Below are 13,266 nucleotides of genomic sequence, written 5' to 3'. Positions count from 1 at the left end.
TGGCTTTTGCTGAACTCTTGGCTCATTAGACTGCCTGTTAATTATGAGATAAGCTGAGAGGTTTCCATCCTCAGAGGGCCTCGAACAAAGGGCGCAATTGTTGCTTTTGTGAAAATGTGCCCCGAAGATCTTTGCAGTTTGTTTCGGTACTAGCTGTCCCAGTTCAGGCTGTTCCCAATCAGAGTTTTTTTTTTTTTTTTTTTTAACAATAGCTACATTTATAAATCACAATTTTACATTCCCTTTAATTTTATTCTTTAAGTTTATGTTAAAGTATTTATTAAAAATACATCCTGAGAACAAAAAGTAAAATATGAGCAACTAGATACTTTTACCAAACTGAATTATATTCGTTTCTTCTATTAAACAATGTGATTTACAAACAATACTCCAAAACAAACGGAAACAAATAACATACGCAATATAAAACTTGAAATGAATCAAAAAAGCTGCGTTTTATTTCATTCAATGTAATCTTTCGGATTATTATTATAATGTATGTATTTTGTAACCCGGAAGTACATGCAAACAACCGAGTCAAATATTAAACCGGAAGTGTCAAATAAATAAATGATTAAATCCAGAGTTTGAAAAATGCTTATATCAGAAGTGTGTATAAATAGTATTTACATTGAATATGATAACATAATAGTTATAGAATATATTTATTAAGAATTTAAATCAAATAACAAAACCTGTGGTACCTCCGCCGTTGGTACGCTGACATCCCCATAGCGTGTGTAGGCACTCCGCCTCATCACGCCGGTAGGAATACACAAAGAACAGTCAAGAAAAAATGTCTGGAGCTGCCACTGGTCGCTTCATGTATTTCGCCTTTGGCAGCAATTTGCTGAAGGAAAGACTGCAGCTGGCCAACCCCTCTGCGATCTTCTGCACCACAGGACGACTCAAGGTTTGGACTAAAACAACGACTTTATTCCACGGCTACTTTCAGTCGTGTGGAAATGATCTCCCCTACATTTAGGTGTCGTATCCTGAAAAGTATATTCCACTTCAGAGTGTCTGTACATCAAGTTTGACGTACGTGTAATTTGTGACTATTGATAGTAATTATTATATTTGCCACGTTTTGTCAATTTCATTGCCATCGCCTACTTTGTTGGAACGACTTGAACGCAGCACTGCCTATGGTATTACATTACGCCCTTGAATGTAACTGTGGCACGGAGGGAAAATTAAACGTTAAGGAAACTATTTAGGTTTCCGTATTTACTTCAAGATACTCCCTAATTACAGTTAACCTTCCATAAGACATACATGTTCTGAGTTTATTTTATATATGTTTGTTTAACGTCTCAAATTATGGGGAAAAGTTGGCAAATAGATGCTCTTAGGCTGGGTCACTGGAAACCATAGCAACAGCATATTCGCGAACACCTGTCACGCTTGTTAAAGTTATCGCGTGATTTCAGTCGCCGCTTTTCTCCTGTGTAATGTAGACAATTCTTTGGAGACCAGCAGTATTTGTATGAACCGGTTTGAGCCTGCCCCATCACAGTTCATGCAGCTTTTGTTGTTGTTAGTATTTGTGTGCTGCTTTAAGTGTACCACATGGACTTAACATCAGGTATAACATTATGACCACTGACAGGTGACTGTAAATACTCATGTATTCTCTCTGCCATTCATCTTTATTATTATATTATTATAATATTATATACATATTATACACACAGAGAGATATATGACAGATTAATGTATTATAATCTGGGCACTGTTTTTTGATAGGTTATGGTTATGGTCAAATGGGTAACTTCCCTTACTTTGATTCTATTTATGTATGTTTCATTAATTCCACTGTTCCTTGGCATTTTACTTGCGTCATTCTGCTTTTTTATTCTCCCTTTACCTATTCTTATTGTGTGTAGTATGCAAGCTGTAAGCTGAGAGTCTGTAGCTCTGTCTTTCCTTCAGTTTATATGGACGATAAAACTGAAACGACTGAAACGAGTCTCCCTGTGCTGCTGAACTAAAAAAAATGTTCTAAGCCAAACATTAATATTACTCCTAAACATTTACCTATTAAGGCCACTTCTCCCCTTTAAACCCACTCCCAAACTGACATGGTCACCTTGTGTACTGGTCTGGCACTGGTCCACCTAAATAATGAGTGATCCTTCGCCACCTCCCCTGACGAACCAGCTGCATCAACAGGCCTCGACTGCACTGTGATACGACCGTGCTGTTACAACCAACAGCACAACAGTCTCACCAGGGACACTGCTGAAATCACAAACAGCACCTCTCCTTACATCACAAATAAGAAGCACACAGTTTAATGTGCTGTTTATGTGTGTGTACAGGACTATGTGCTGAACTTTGGCCTGTGGGAGAAGCATGTGGACAATGCGTGGCACGGTGGAGTGGCCACCATCGAGTCGTGTCCGGGTGCAGAAGTCTGGGGGGTGATCTGGACTTTGAGCAACGAAAACCTCCTGAGCCTGGACGAGTAAGACACGGACGCACAGCTGGTGATTTCTTCCAAGAGTTTACGTTTCAGCCGACACTGTGCCATTTTGTCTCTCTGCGTCCCAAGACAGGAAGGAGTGGGAGACGGCGTGTACTCCCCCCTGGAGGTGCCAGTGGAGACGGATAAAGGACTGATGCTCTGCAGGACGTATCAGATGAACAACTTCCACGCCTGTCCTCCCTCTCCTCAGTACAAACAGGTGTGAGCTGGGAACCGCACACCCTGGTCCATGCAGCTACTACAACGTATGCTAATCATCAAGACATGTACTAATGTGTGTTTCACGTCAGGTGGTGTGTCTGGGCGCAGAGCAGAACGGACTCCCGGCAGAGTACCAGAAGAGGCTGGAGGCCGTCGAGACCAATAACTACAGCGGCCCCTCAATCCTCGATAAAATCAGAACAGCAAACAAGTAGAATTCGATGTCAGGTCCTGGAGCTGGGAAATGGCAGTTTTCAAAAAAAAAAACATTTCTGGGCGCATGAAGAAGAGGATAAAAAGACAGATCGGCTGATGAATGGACGCTGATGCTGTTTTTGTCTGGTTACGAAGAGGAATGATGAGCAAAATCTGATATATTGATCATGACACGTAAAAGTAAATATAATTTGTAATAGTGATCAAATACTGAGAGATGTGGGAAAAACTTGTAAACGGACTTCGAGGCTACTTGTGTCAGCACTTACAGTCGGCTATGAGACAGAATTGGCACCACTGTGTGGCCGCAACTCAACAATGCATACCTTTAATGATGAGATGTCTGGCTGGGTCCAACGCGTTCTGGATTATTTTAAGAACATTAATATATTTAATTTAAGACCAAATAAAACTTGTATGTGCCAGGTAGATGATTATTTTCAGTGTTTCTTGGGAGGATACGACACATTAGTGACACACCCATTACACTTAACACTTTTGACCAGTACGTCCTGTTCTGCTGAGAAGAAACAGAAGTTTGCATTTACATGATAAACAAACATAGCTTGCAGTGCTTTAACAGAGCTTAATTAAATATTACACGTTTTATTAGAAAATGAAAATGAATCGTTTATGTAAAAGAAAACCACTTTATTTTTTTACAACACAGTGGCCTTGGACAGAACGAGAGCTCTCCCAACATATTTCATACTCTAGGAATTATAGAAAATACAAGTATGGTACAAAAAACAGCTGTCGGGAGAACAGAGAGTATGTGGGGGACACCTAGTTACACGTTTTGTTGAACCTCTAGGTAAATTTCCACAAATCTAATGTATATTTTAGTAGACACAATGGCACAAATAATAACTTAATATGGAGAAAACAAAACCTCATGCAAGCCACGTGGTCCTTTAAGTGTGTGAACCCAGCCACCCGACAACCATTTGTACATTCTTCAGCATTTGGCTTGAAAACGGCATGATGAACATTCATCACGATGGTTCGCCAGCGCTGGTGAGCAACTGAACGCTTAACCTGTCGAACTGTAGAGGGGGGGAAGTGGTGCGAACACTGTCAGAGATCAACTAAAATATGAAAGAAACCAAAGGGAGAAGGTGCAAATGACAAAATCGTGTTTGTGAAAGAAGGTTTGATATAACAAATCAACACCAACGCGTAAACTAAACAAAACCATTTTTCGTACAAATGGTCTTAAATTTGCAAACAGCAGCTAGCAGAGCCAAGTCAGTACTTAAGATGAAGCCATTGTTGGAGGTGAGATCGTACGTAGCTAAATACTCCTGCAGCTCAGACTGCATCATAATATTTCCTCATGTTTCAGAAGAGCATCAACAACATGGGAACGCGTTTATGGACCACTGACAACATACTGAAGCACTATTAACAAAGGCTACATTAAAAAAACAAAAAAACAAACAAACAAAAAAAAAACTTCCCTCAGTTACAGCTAAACTTGTATGTTAGGAAATACATACGCCTTTGCTTAATTAACTAATGACTGTCAACACAAAAGGCCATCGTTAAGTAGTTTTGTTTATAGATCATCTGCAGTTCACAGAGGTCACATTTTCTGACTCACTCCATCGGCTCCACCTGTTCCCCTTCGGCAGCTTTCTCATTTACACTTTCATCCATCGGTTCTGGTCCATCCTCACTGTTTCCAGCTTTCCCGGCTGCCGCGGCGGCGGCGGCGGCCGGCGGCTCTGCGGCGTCAGTCGGCTGCTGCTCCGGGATCAAGAGGTTGTGCTTCACTTTGCTCAGTTCTGTCATGTTGAACCCGAGGAGGACGGCGGCCGTGCTCCTCTTCAGGGTCTTCATGCACTTGCTGCGCTTCTTGCCGAAAAGCGCCGCCAGCTCGTATTTCGCGAGAGACAGCCTCTTGCACAGCTCGTCGGTCTCGCCTTTGGTCGCGTAGGGGTTCACGTTGAAGTATTTGGATACGAAGTCTCTGCGCTCCTCGCTGCTGCGGCACTCGTTCGCCGTGGGCTCCAACACCAGCTTGACCGTGGGGCTGACGTGGACCTCCGGAGGCTCCGGAGTGGGCACCGACTTTTCCTTCTCGCGCTTCCTGCGCATGGCCGCCTTTTTTTCTCGCTCTCGTTTGTTGGCCTCCATCACCTGCCTCCACGCCGCCTCCAGCCTCTTCTTCGACTGCATCTCCGCCTCCGTTTCTGGAGGCTCCGTCTGTCTCGGAGCTATGGGGGGAGCGGCGATAACGCGAGCCGGAGTTAATGTCTGTTTCACGGTCAGCCCTTGTGGCATTTGGAGGAAATAGAGGCCGTGCGCCGGGCTGAGCTGCTGCACCGTTTTTGGCGGCTGTGGTGGGGCCGCTGCGGGTTTGGGCGCTGGAGGCGGCGGCGGAGGCGGCTGCGGCGGTTTCGGGGAACACCGGCATCGCTGAATGTGGAGCATCACGGCCTGCTGCGTGACCTTCCCCGTGTACACGCCGTTGCAGTATATGCACTTGAAGGCCTCCGTTTTGAGGATGGCGTGAATCGTGGGCGCCACAAAGTGCTTCTGCTTCAGGTGCTGGAGGTGTTTGGATTCAAGCGGAAACTTCTCGTCGCAGAAAGGGCAGTAGGCACTGTTGATTTTCACAGGTACCTGGCAGATCTCCGACTGGCTGCTGGGCTGCAGCTTAAAGAAGATCAGGTCCAGTGAATTTGTGACCAGGGCGAGATTGACCTCCATGTCTCCCAGGACCTCTTTTGGTGCAGTGGTCTGGACGTCGAAGTAAGGGAACAGGATCGAGCCGTTACCTTTAGTGTAGACCCTGTACTTCTGTCTCAGCAAATCACAGTACGCCTTGCTTGAGGGGTTGTGTTGCTTCACGTGCTCAGCAAGCTGCTTGATTGAAAAAAATAAGCCCGTGCAGTGTAAACAATTCAGGCCGTGGAGCAGATGCTGGAAGACGCTCTTTTCTGACAGCAGAATTTTGCATGTTAGGCATTTGACAGTTTTGTCAGGCATTTTCTTCAGGAATGGAGCCCGTGCAGCCACACTTTCTGACTTTAATGTACTGGATTTTGTCTGGTGGGCGACCTCCGTGTGAATGTCAAAGACGTTGGAAGGGAAGAGTTCGTTGCAGAGTGGACAGGTAATCCATTTCTTAGTTTGTGGTAAGGAGTTGCTTGTTTGATCAACAGTCTTTAGAGGAGTACTTGTGCTCTGAGAGACGGGCATTGCTACCTGCAGCGGAGCGAAAGTGTACGTGGGCATGCCGTTCACCTTGTTGCCGGTCGGGATCAGGTGACTCAGCAGAGACTGTGAGGTCAGCATGGTGCCTTGTAGGGCAGTTTGGTTTGTTGACAGATTCTGTGCAGCCAAAGCGGGTGCAGGTATGGTCCCAGTTCCAGCTGTAACAGTGACCTGTGGTGCTGGTGGAACTAGGATCTGCTGCGCTTGCAGGGTCTGTTGCGATTGAGCAGGAGCCAAAGTCACTGGTGTGGGTTTTAGAGACACGTTAGATAATGTGGGAAGTTGGACCATAGATGGCCCGTGGGGCAAAGCACTTCGGAGGGCTATCGTAGCACCAGGCTGGAGCAAACCTTTAGCCTCAGCGCTAGCCAGCTGCACTAGCGCTGAGGCTTGAGGGGGCAGCAAAGCTTGGTTACTTCCAGGAGCACAGATCAGAGTCGTGCTGTTTGCAGTTCCTTGTAGTTGCTGTAAAGCCACCACAGTCCCAGTAGGTTGACCGTTACTCGGTAAGACCAACGACTTACTGTTAAACATGGTAGGTTGCTTCGGGGCAATACTTGGGAATGTCACATAAACACCATTTCCATTAGGAGTCGTTTTAATAACATAGTTCTTGTTCTCGTAAATCAAACCCTGCACTTGCGTGCCGACTGAATAGTGGGACGGCTCGACGAGCATGTGATGCAACATCTGGTCCAAGCTTCCAGTGTTCACTTTACATACTTTGCAGCAATAGACCTTTATAGTTGTTCCCCCTTGCGCATTTAATCTGTAACCAATGTACTGCTCTGCCAAACTCTCCAGGTGCTTGAGGATGATGTGCTTCTTCATCGCAAAGATAGAAGAAGCCGGGAATCCACACCGTCGACACTGATACCGCTCATTTCCGCGGTGGGTGGGTAACGACGATTCCCTCGGCAGTTGTGCATGGGAGTTGGACTTGGTGTGGAAGAACAGCATGTGCTTCTTGACAACCTTGGGGTGCCCGATGAAGAGGCACTGGGAGCAGGATGCCAGGGCACAGAACGACTGTACATATCCATGGCAGCGGGAGACGTGGCTCCTGAAGTTGTAGATGTTTTGTGACGAGTACTTGCACAGGGTACAGCAAAGAGATCGGGACCGATAAGGCCACTGAATTGAAAGAAAAGAAGAAAATATGTCCGTTATTTCAAATCGACAACAGGCGTAATCTCTTTATCATCATTAAACTTAGTCAAAAATATCACAATCACCTTCTTCTGCAGTCTGCCATTATATCCATCTGTGACATCAAGCCAGTCCGTTTCCTCAAAGGCGTCATCTACTTCGGTATTTTTCTCAGGTTCTTCTTCGAGATCCTTCACGGAGAACAAACAAGAAACGCCCCAAACAAATCTCAATTAAAAGCAACACACAAATATGAAACACACATTCAAGTAGGTTTCTGAGAGAATAATAGCAAGCAGTGAAACGTGAAATTATGTGCATTATCATACAAGCAATGACTAGTTTATTAGCTACACTAAAATGTCTTGGCCCAGATGCAACAAACGAGGGACGTGCCCAAACAAGGATGTTAACACCCCCAATGCGTCACAGACAGGATGTTGCAAACTGCAGATGGGCTGAAATGTTCTTGTTGAAGAGCAGTGGTTTTGTCTTTGCCACACTATCACGCGCACCATTGCTGTTTGGTGTTTTAATGGTGGTGGTTCATAAACGTGAGTCAATGCTCAGCATGATGAGCAGCAACACTTTTTATGAGGTCCTCCGAAAGATCCTTTGTCTGCGCCATCATGATGTGGACATTTCCTACGAGTATTTCTGTTTGAGTGCAACAAAATGATCAGAGGGTAAAGAGCAAAACATAAACGTAGGCCACCATACAAAACACAGGTCTATTTGAATGTCACTGTCTTCAAAGATGAAACGTACCTTCAGCAGATTTTGACAGTCCTCCAGTCCAATCTGAACCAAGATGCTCTTCACTGCCTTGCGTCCCTTTCGGATCTTCTCAATGTTCCCAACTGGAAGCTGATACATGTTTCCTCACGAGCCTTATGAAGGAAAACAAATCTGAATCCGTGATCTCACAACCATGAAAACATTTTTTGAAGTGTACATGAGAGCGGTTTGAGAGTAACCACACTGGTGTAATATAATTTAACTTCCACATTTTAGTGCTACCACAGATTTACGTTTGAAGAAGAAAGAGAAAACATGCTAGATGGACGGACAACAGTTAACTTCAATGCAAATAAGCAGAGGCCTGTTAACATATGCGGTATCTACGCTCATGTGCCAGTTCATTAGGTACACTAGTGAAAAGACAAATGCGTTACAATTTAACAGTCCTGCACCAAATCTTAACCTCATGAAGTTATTCAGCAATTGTTTAAAATAACAGAGTTGTTGATTCAACTGTGCGTACTACTGGACTGTATTCCCTCATACCAACACATGTTTTTATTAATATGACAGCCCCGTTTTAGTCGGCCGGCTGAATAACAGAAACACTTCAGTAATTAATTCAATGCATTTCAGCAGCACCGCAAACTACATCCACTACAGTTGAATTACCACCTTCATCAAGCGGTTTCAACACAAACTGAACATTATAACAGTCATGATGATTTAGAGAAGAACTGTTACTCTGCAAGGAAGCATTCATTTTCAGTAGTGGACCTAACAAACTGGCAATGGTGTGTATGTGCAACCACAGAATCCACTGAAATTGTGGGAAGAAGAAGAAAGGAAGAATCAATAAAAAAAAAATGTAATTATACTGCAGTTACATTTCTGAATTATATAATATACTGTGGGTCTCAAGTATTTGGCCCACTGAAAAATTTACTGCATTTCTGCATAACAATGACCAAAAACATAATCAGATTTTCACAAGACATATAATGATGATGATGATGGGAGAATCTGACCACTGTGCAGAGCCTTCTCCAGCACATCCCAAAGACTCTGAATGAGGTTCAGGTCTGGACTCTGTGGTGGCCAATCCATGTGTGAACATGATGTGTCATGGTCCCTGAACCACTCTTTCATTATTTGAGCCCCATGAATCCTGACATTGTAATCTTGTCTTTCATGTAGTCAGCTGGCCTCACACTTTGGGCATAATGTTGCTGAATCGAGGCCTGAGCAACTGCAGCAACCACAAGATCATAGCACTGCCCCCATAGGCTGGCACAGTAGACACTAGACGTGATGGGAGCATCACTTCATCTGCCTCTCTTCTTACCTTGATGCCCCATCACTCTGGAACAGGGTAAATCTGGACTCATGACCTTCTTTTAATAAATGCATCGGACAGTTCTTAACCCAGTTTAAGTAATTTCTGATTCAATGTCCTTAGATGTTGTCTCTGCTGACACCTGCCAACAATATGACCCTTCTCAAACAGACCGGCATCTTTTCCACAGGATGTGTCTTTCCACATCGTTGTTTAAGAAATGAGAAGCGACTCATTGCATCAGTTGGAGTTAAATAACTTGTTACCAGCTGAAGCATAATCACACATGCAGTAATTATCCAATAAGAGGCTCGTACCTATTTGCTTAGTCCAGGTGGTATCCAGGTGGCAGCTTTTTTTTTTTTGGCCTGTGGGTGTATTACACTTGTATAATGCATGCGTGTGTTTCATATCTGTGAGTTGCAAAAGTAAGTCCACCTCTAGGACTACAACACAGTCCGGTCTTCACAACACATGTTTGTGCAAGTGCATGTAAGCATGGACAAAGGAGCCCAGGAAAAAAAGTGTTCCTGCTCATCAAGCTGGATGAGCATCTGTGAGCAAGCCAGGAGAATATGGGGTAAATGTTTTGAGGACTGATGAGACCAAAGTAGTTTGAACGAGAGGCGTCACGTTTGGAGACGAAACAACAACAGCATCAGACCCTCGTCCTGTCCCTGAAACTTGGGGGCGGTGATGTCCTTGCTTGGGCCTGTTTTGTTGCGTCTGTGTCAGGACAACTTGTCATCACCAGTGGACCAATTAATTCTGAATTATACCAGCAAATTTTTAAGACAGAAAATGTCAGGACATCTGTTTATGAGATGAATCTTAATTGCAACTGGGTCATGTAGCAAGACGATGACCTGAAGCACACATGTCACCACATACTGAAAACAAAGGTTCACTTACTTTTGCAACTCACAGATATGTACAAATTATTATTATTATTATTATTATTATTATTATTATTATTGAATAACTAAATGCACAGTAATATTATTTAATGATCAAATGATCTGAGTGAAAATCCTGCTGATGTTTTGGGTCATTTTTATGCAGAAATATAGAAAAATCTGAAGAGTGGCAACACTTTTAAGCAGCGTTTTAAAGTCTGTTGCTGGTCCTGCCACAATGTTGACTGGGTGAAAGGATGCCAAATCAACACAGTTGGAACATTGCATATGTTATTAACCATAAGGTATTTAAACTGTAACAATATTCACCTTACTTTATGCTCTACATCTAAAAAAATAAATAAATAAGAAAACATTATTATTTTTTTTACAATGCCAAAAAAATCCCATAAAATAATAACGTTAATTGCAATATGAAATGTAGCATAAAAATAACAAGCCTGAGTTTAATTATTCTTTGCTGCAGATGTGACCAAGATAAATAAAATCACAGGATTAAACAGATGTATTTGCACAATGCAACACAAACACAATTCACTTCCAGTGCTCATATGAAAGCAAGCCCTGCACTTGCAGTTACATGTGGTCCTTTAAAAGTGTTGGGATCTGTGTCTGCAGCCAACTAAAACACAAAACATGTCTCTTCACACAGCTGCCACCCATGCTAACACTACGGTGTGTCTGCTTAAGTCGTTAAAAAGCCCCCCGGTAGCACCGCCTTATGGCACCGAGCCTGGCCACCGAGCGCATCTTTCCACTCGAGGATGCCCACAGCCTCCTCGCACATATTTACCTCGTCCAATTTTTTTTTTCCAGCGCAGATTAACGTTAGTCGTCGCTGTGCCACCTCCGAGGCAGAGCTAGCGTCCCCCACTTCCACCACCGGCCCCGCTCTGCGTGTCGGTGTGTCGCTGTGCGTGTGCTACCAGCGCCGCGCACAGACACTCACCAGAGCCGCATCCCGCGTCCTCACCGGCCGCTGGACGAACGCCGCAGTTAATTATGAGAGGCGGTGTTTGCAAACCCACTCCGGAGATAAGTTATTTTTGGTCCAGCTTTTGTCCCTTTCTTCCCCCTATTGAGGAAAAATGGCGCTCAAGTTCAGGATCTGACGTAGCTGCCTCATTTGCATGCTACAGAAAACCGGCCAATGGGAGACTTCTCCTCCGAAAGCCTCAACAACTTTTTATCCTTTCACTAAGACTGTCGGCATTGTTCCGCGCTGCCCACGTGCTGCATTTCACCACCCACTTTCTCAATTTCATGTGATATCTGACCTGCTAAGTGGATATTTTTGATTATACAGCAAATAGCTAGGTGGGGGGCGTGGCTACAGCGACCCCCATGGACGGTCACGTGACTGATGACCAAGGTTAGCCAATGAGACGTCGAGAAAATGAGCTAAATGGGTGGTCCTTCTGCTGTGACGTCATATCATGCAACTTTTTGTAGCCAGTTAAATTGGCCCACCATTTTGTTGAGGGAGGAAGCATAATTGATATATTAGATAGCTACAGGTTAGCATAGCATAGCTATTAGAAATTTTGGATATGTCTAGCGATTGCATGAACGCAGAATGGCTAGCTACAAGCGAATAATATTTCATACCAACTGCGAAACCTATTTTTAGGGTTTTATGCATAATTAGACCTAATTAGATGAAGTTGATTCAAAATATTTTTTCAATACGCAATCAGGTGTTCAGCCTTATTCCCAACATAATGTTTTGCAAACATTAATTCTCACATACGTCAAACGCGTTGTGACCCACTTGACTGGCCTAGCAGCTAACAAAGGTCAACTCGCTTGTAGACAGATCTATACGTCTTGGAGGCCGACTGGTCACCAACATTTTCTACGGTTAGCAATCTTCAGTATCGTTTTTACTACTCATCTAATCTAATCAAAATATTTCATTGTCTATTACACACAACCACAAGTCCAGACCTTCGCATATTTACTCAGTCACACTTCCTTCACACATGACACTTACCACTGCTCACCTGTCAAATCTGGTCATTGTAGTGTTAAAGCAGTTTGATGTTCGAATGATGGCTGGACTGCAGTGGTTCGCACTTCTTGCCAAGACGCGATCTCTGAACCCAAAGCAGTGAAGACGGAAAAGATTTTATCACTGTGAAATTCACACCCAATTAGGTTCCCAATACAAGGATATCTAGTTACTTTCTGTTGTAATCAAGACGACTCCTCAAGCACATAACTAGTGTGTTAACCTCATAACTCTAAAGTCTTGCTGCTTGGTCACGTCACTTCCTTCCTGCCAGAGTGTGCACAGTCTGAGAGGTTTTTGTTTTTTATTCATCTTCTGTCTATAAAGCACAATGTCCATTTTGTTAACACGCCCTCTAAACACAAAGGAAAGCTCTCTATGTGAATCCCCAGCTCATCTATTCATCCTTTAATCTAATTACCGCACAGTCACTTTCAATGAACACCAGATTTAATGGTCCCCGTTATATAAATGCAGCTTAGGAAGTGTATCACTGGCTGTAAATTTGTTGAAGCAAATTTCTCCAGCTGAATCTTTAGCTTCATTTTTAAAACACACATATCCTCAGGTTGACTACGGTTTCTTAGGGAGCTGAGTGCCTTGTTGAGCGACACGCTAACGGGACATGTAAGGTAGTTTCCACGCGTCTTTGGAAATTACCAAGGTTTTCTTTTTTACTCCCTGGACAGATGGTCAGCCTAAATGTGGTTTGTTAATTTGACAAAAGCTGAAGGACTTCATGCTGTTTGTAAACAGATACAGTAATGTTGGCAGGGCTGTGGACAGACTATACCATTGATGGATGAGCACTTCACTGACATGTTTATTTGTCACCAAAGCCTCCGAGCATGAAGGTTATCAGTCAGTCATTCAGGTCATGGTATATCCAGAAAGTGTTGACATCTTTGGAAGCCTTTTCTTTTAAAACTGATTTGAGGGTCCAAAATACAGGCAATTAATAAGTAAACTGACCTCAAGTAGT

The 13,266-nt window shown here is 43.6% G+C and overlaps 2 protein-coding genes across 3 annotated transcripts; one reads left to right on the top strand and one right to left on the bottom strand.

Annotated features, from left to right (window-relative positions):
• Positions 1–559: 559 nt before the first annotated feature.
• Positions 560–3,337, top strand: ggcta (gamma-glutamylcyclotransferase a). The gene is made up of 4 exons (XM_047605458.1): positions 560–913; positions 2,325–2,470; positions 2,558–2,690; positions 2,782–3,337. The coding sequence occupies exons 1-4, from the start codon at positions 797–799 to the stop codon at positions 2,905–2,907; spliced, it is 522 nt and encodes a 173-aa protein (XP_047461414.1). The 5' UTR covers positions 560–796; the 3' UTR covers positions 2,908–3,337.
• A 201-nt stretch (positions 3,338–3,538) lies between these two features.
• Positions 3,539–11,511, bottom strand: adnp2b (ADNP homeobox 2b). 2 transcript variants are annotated; one of them, XM_047605457.1, is made up of 4 exons: positions 11,223–11,511; positions 8,048–8,169; positions 7,366–7,470; positions 3,539–7,264 (listed from the first exon to the last, which is right to left on the bottom strand). In XM_047605457.1, the coding sequence occupies exons 2-4, from the start codon at positions 8,153–8,155 to the stop codon at positions 4,508–4,510; spliced, it is 2,970 nt and encodes a 989-aa protein (XP_047461413.1). In that variant the 5' UTR covers positions 8,156–8,169; positions 11,223–11,511; the 3' UTR covers positions 3,539–4,507. The 2 variants fall into 2 exon arrangements, with proteins under 2 accessions (XP_047461413.1, XP_047461412.1); XM_047605456.1 differs by having other exon boundaries at positions 11,067–11,510.
• Positions 11,512–13,266: the final 1,755 nt, after the last annotated feature.

This window comes from Mugil cephalus, chromosome 14 (genome assembly GCF_022458985.1).
Source record: "Mugil cephalus isolate CIBA_MC_2020 chromosome 14, CIBA_Mcephalus_1.1, whole genome shotgun sequence".
In the NCBI taxonomy this organism is placed as follows: domain Eukaryota; kingdom Metazoa; phylum Chordata; class Actinopteri; order Mugiliformes; family Mugilidae; genus Mugil; species Mugil cephalus.
Note: the sequence above shows the minus strand (reverse complement) of the source record. Positions and strands in the feature narration are given on the sequence as shown.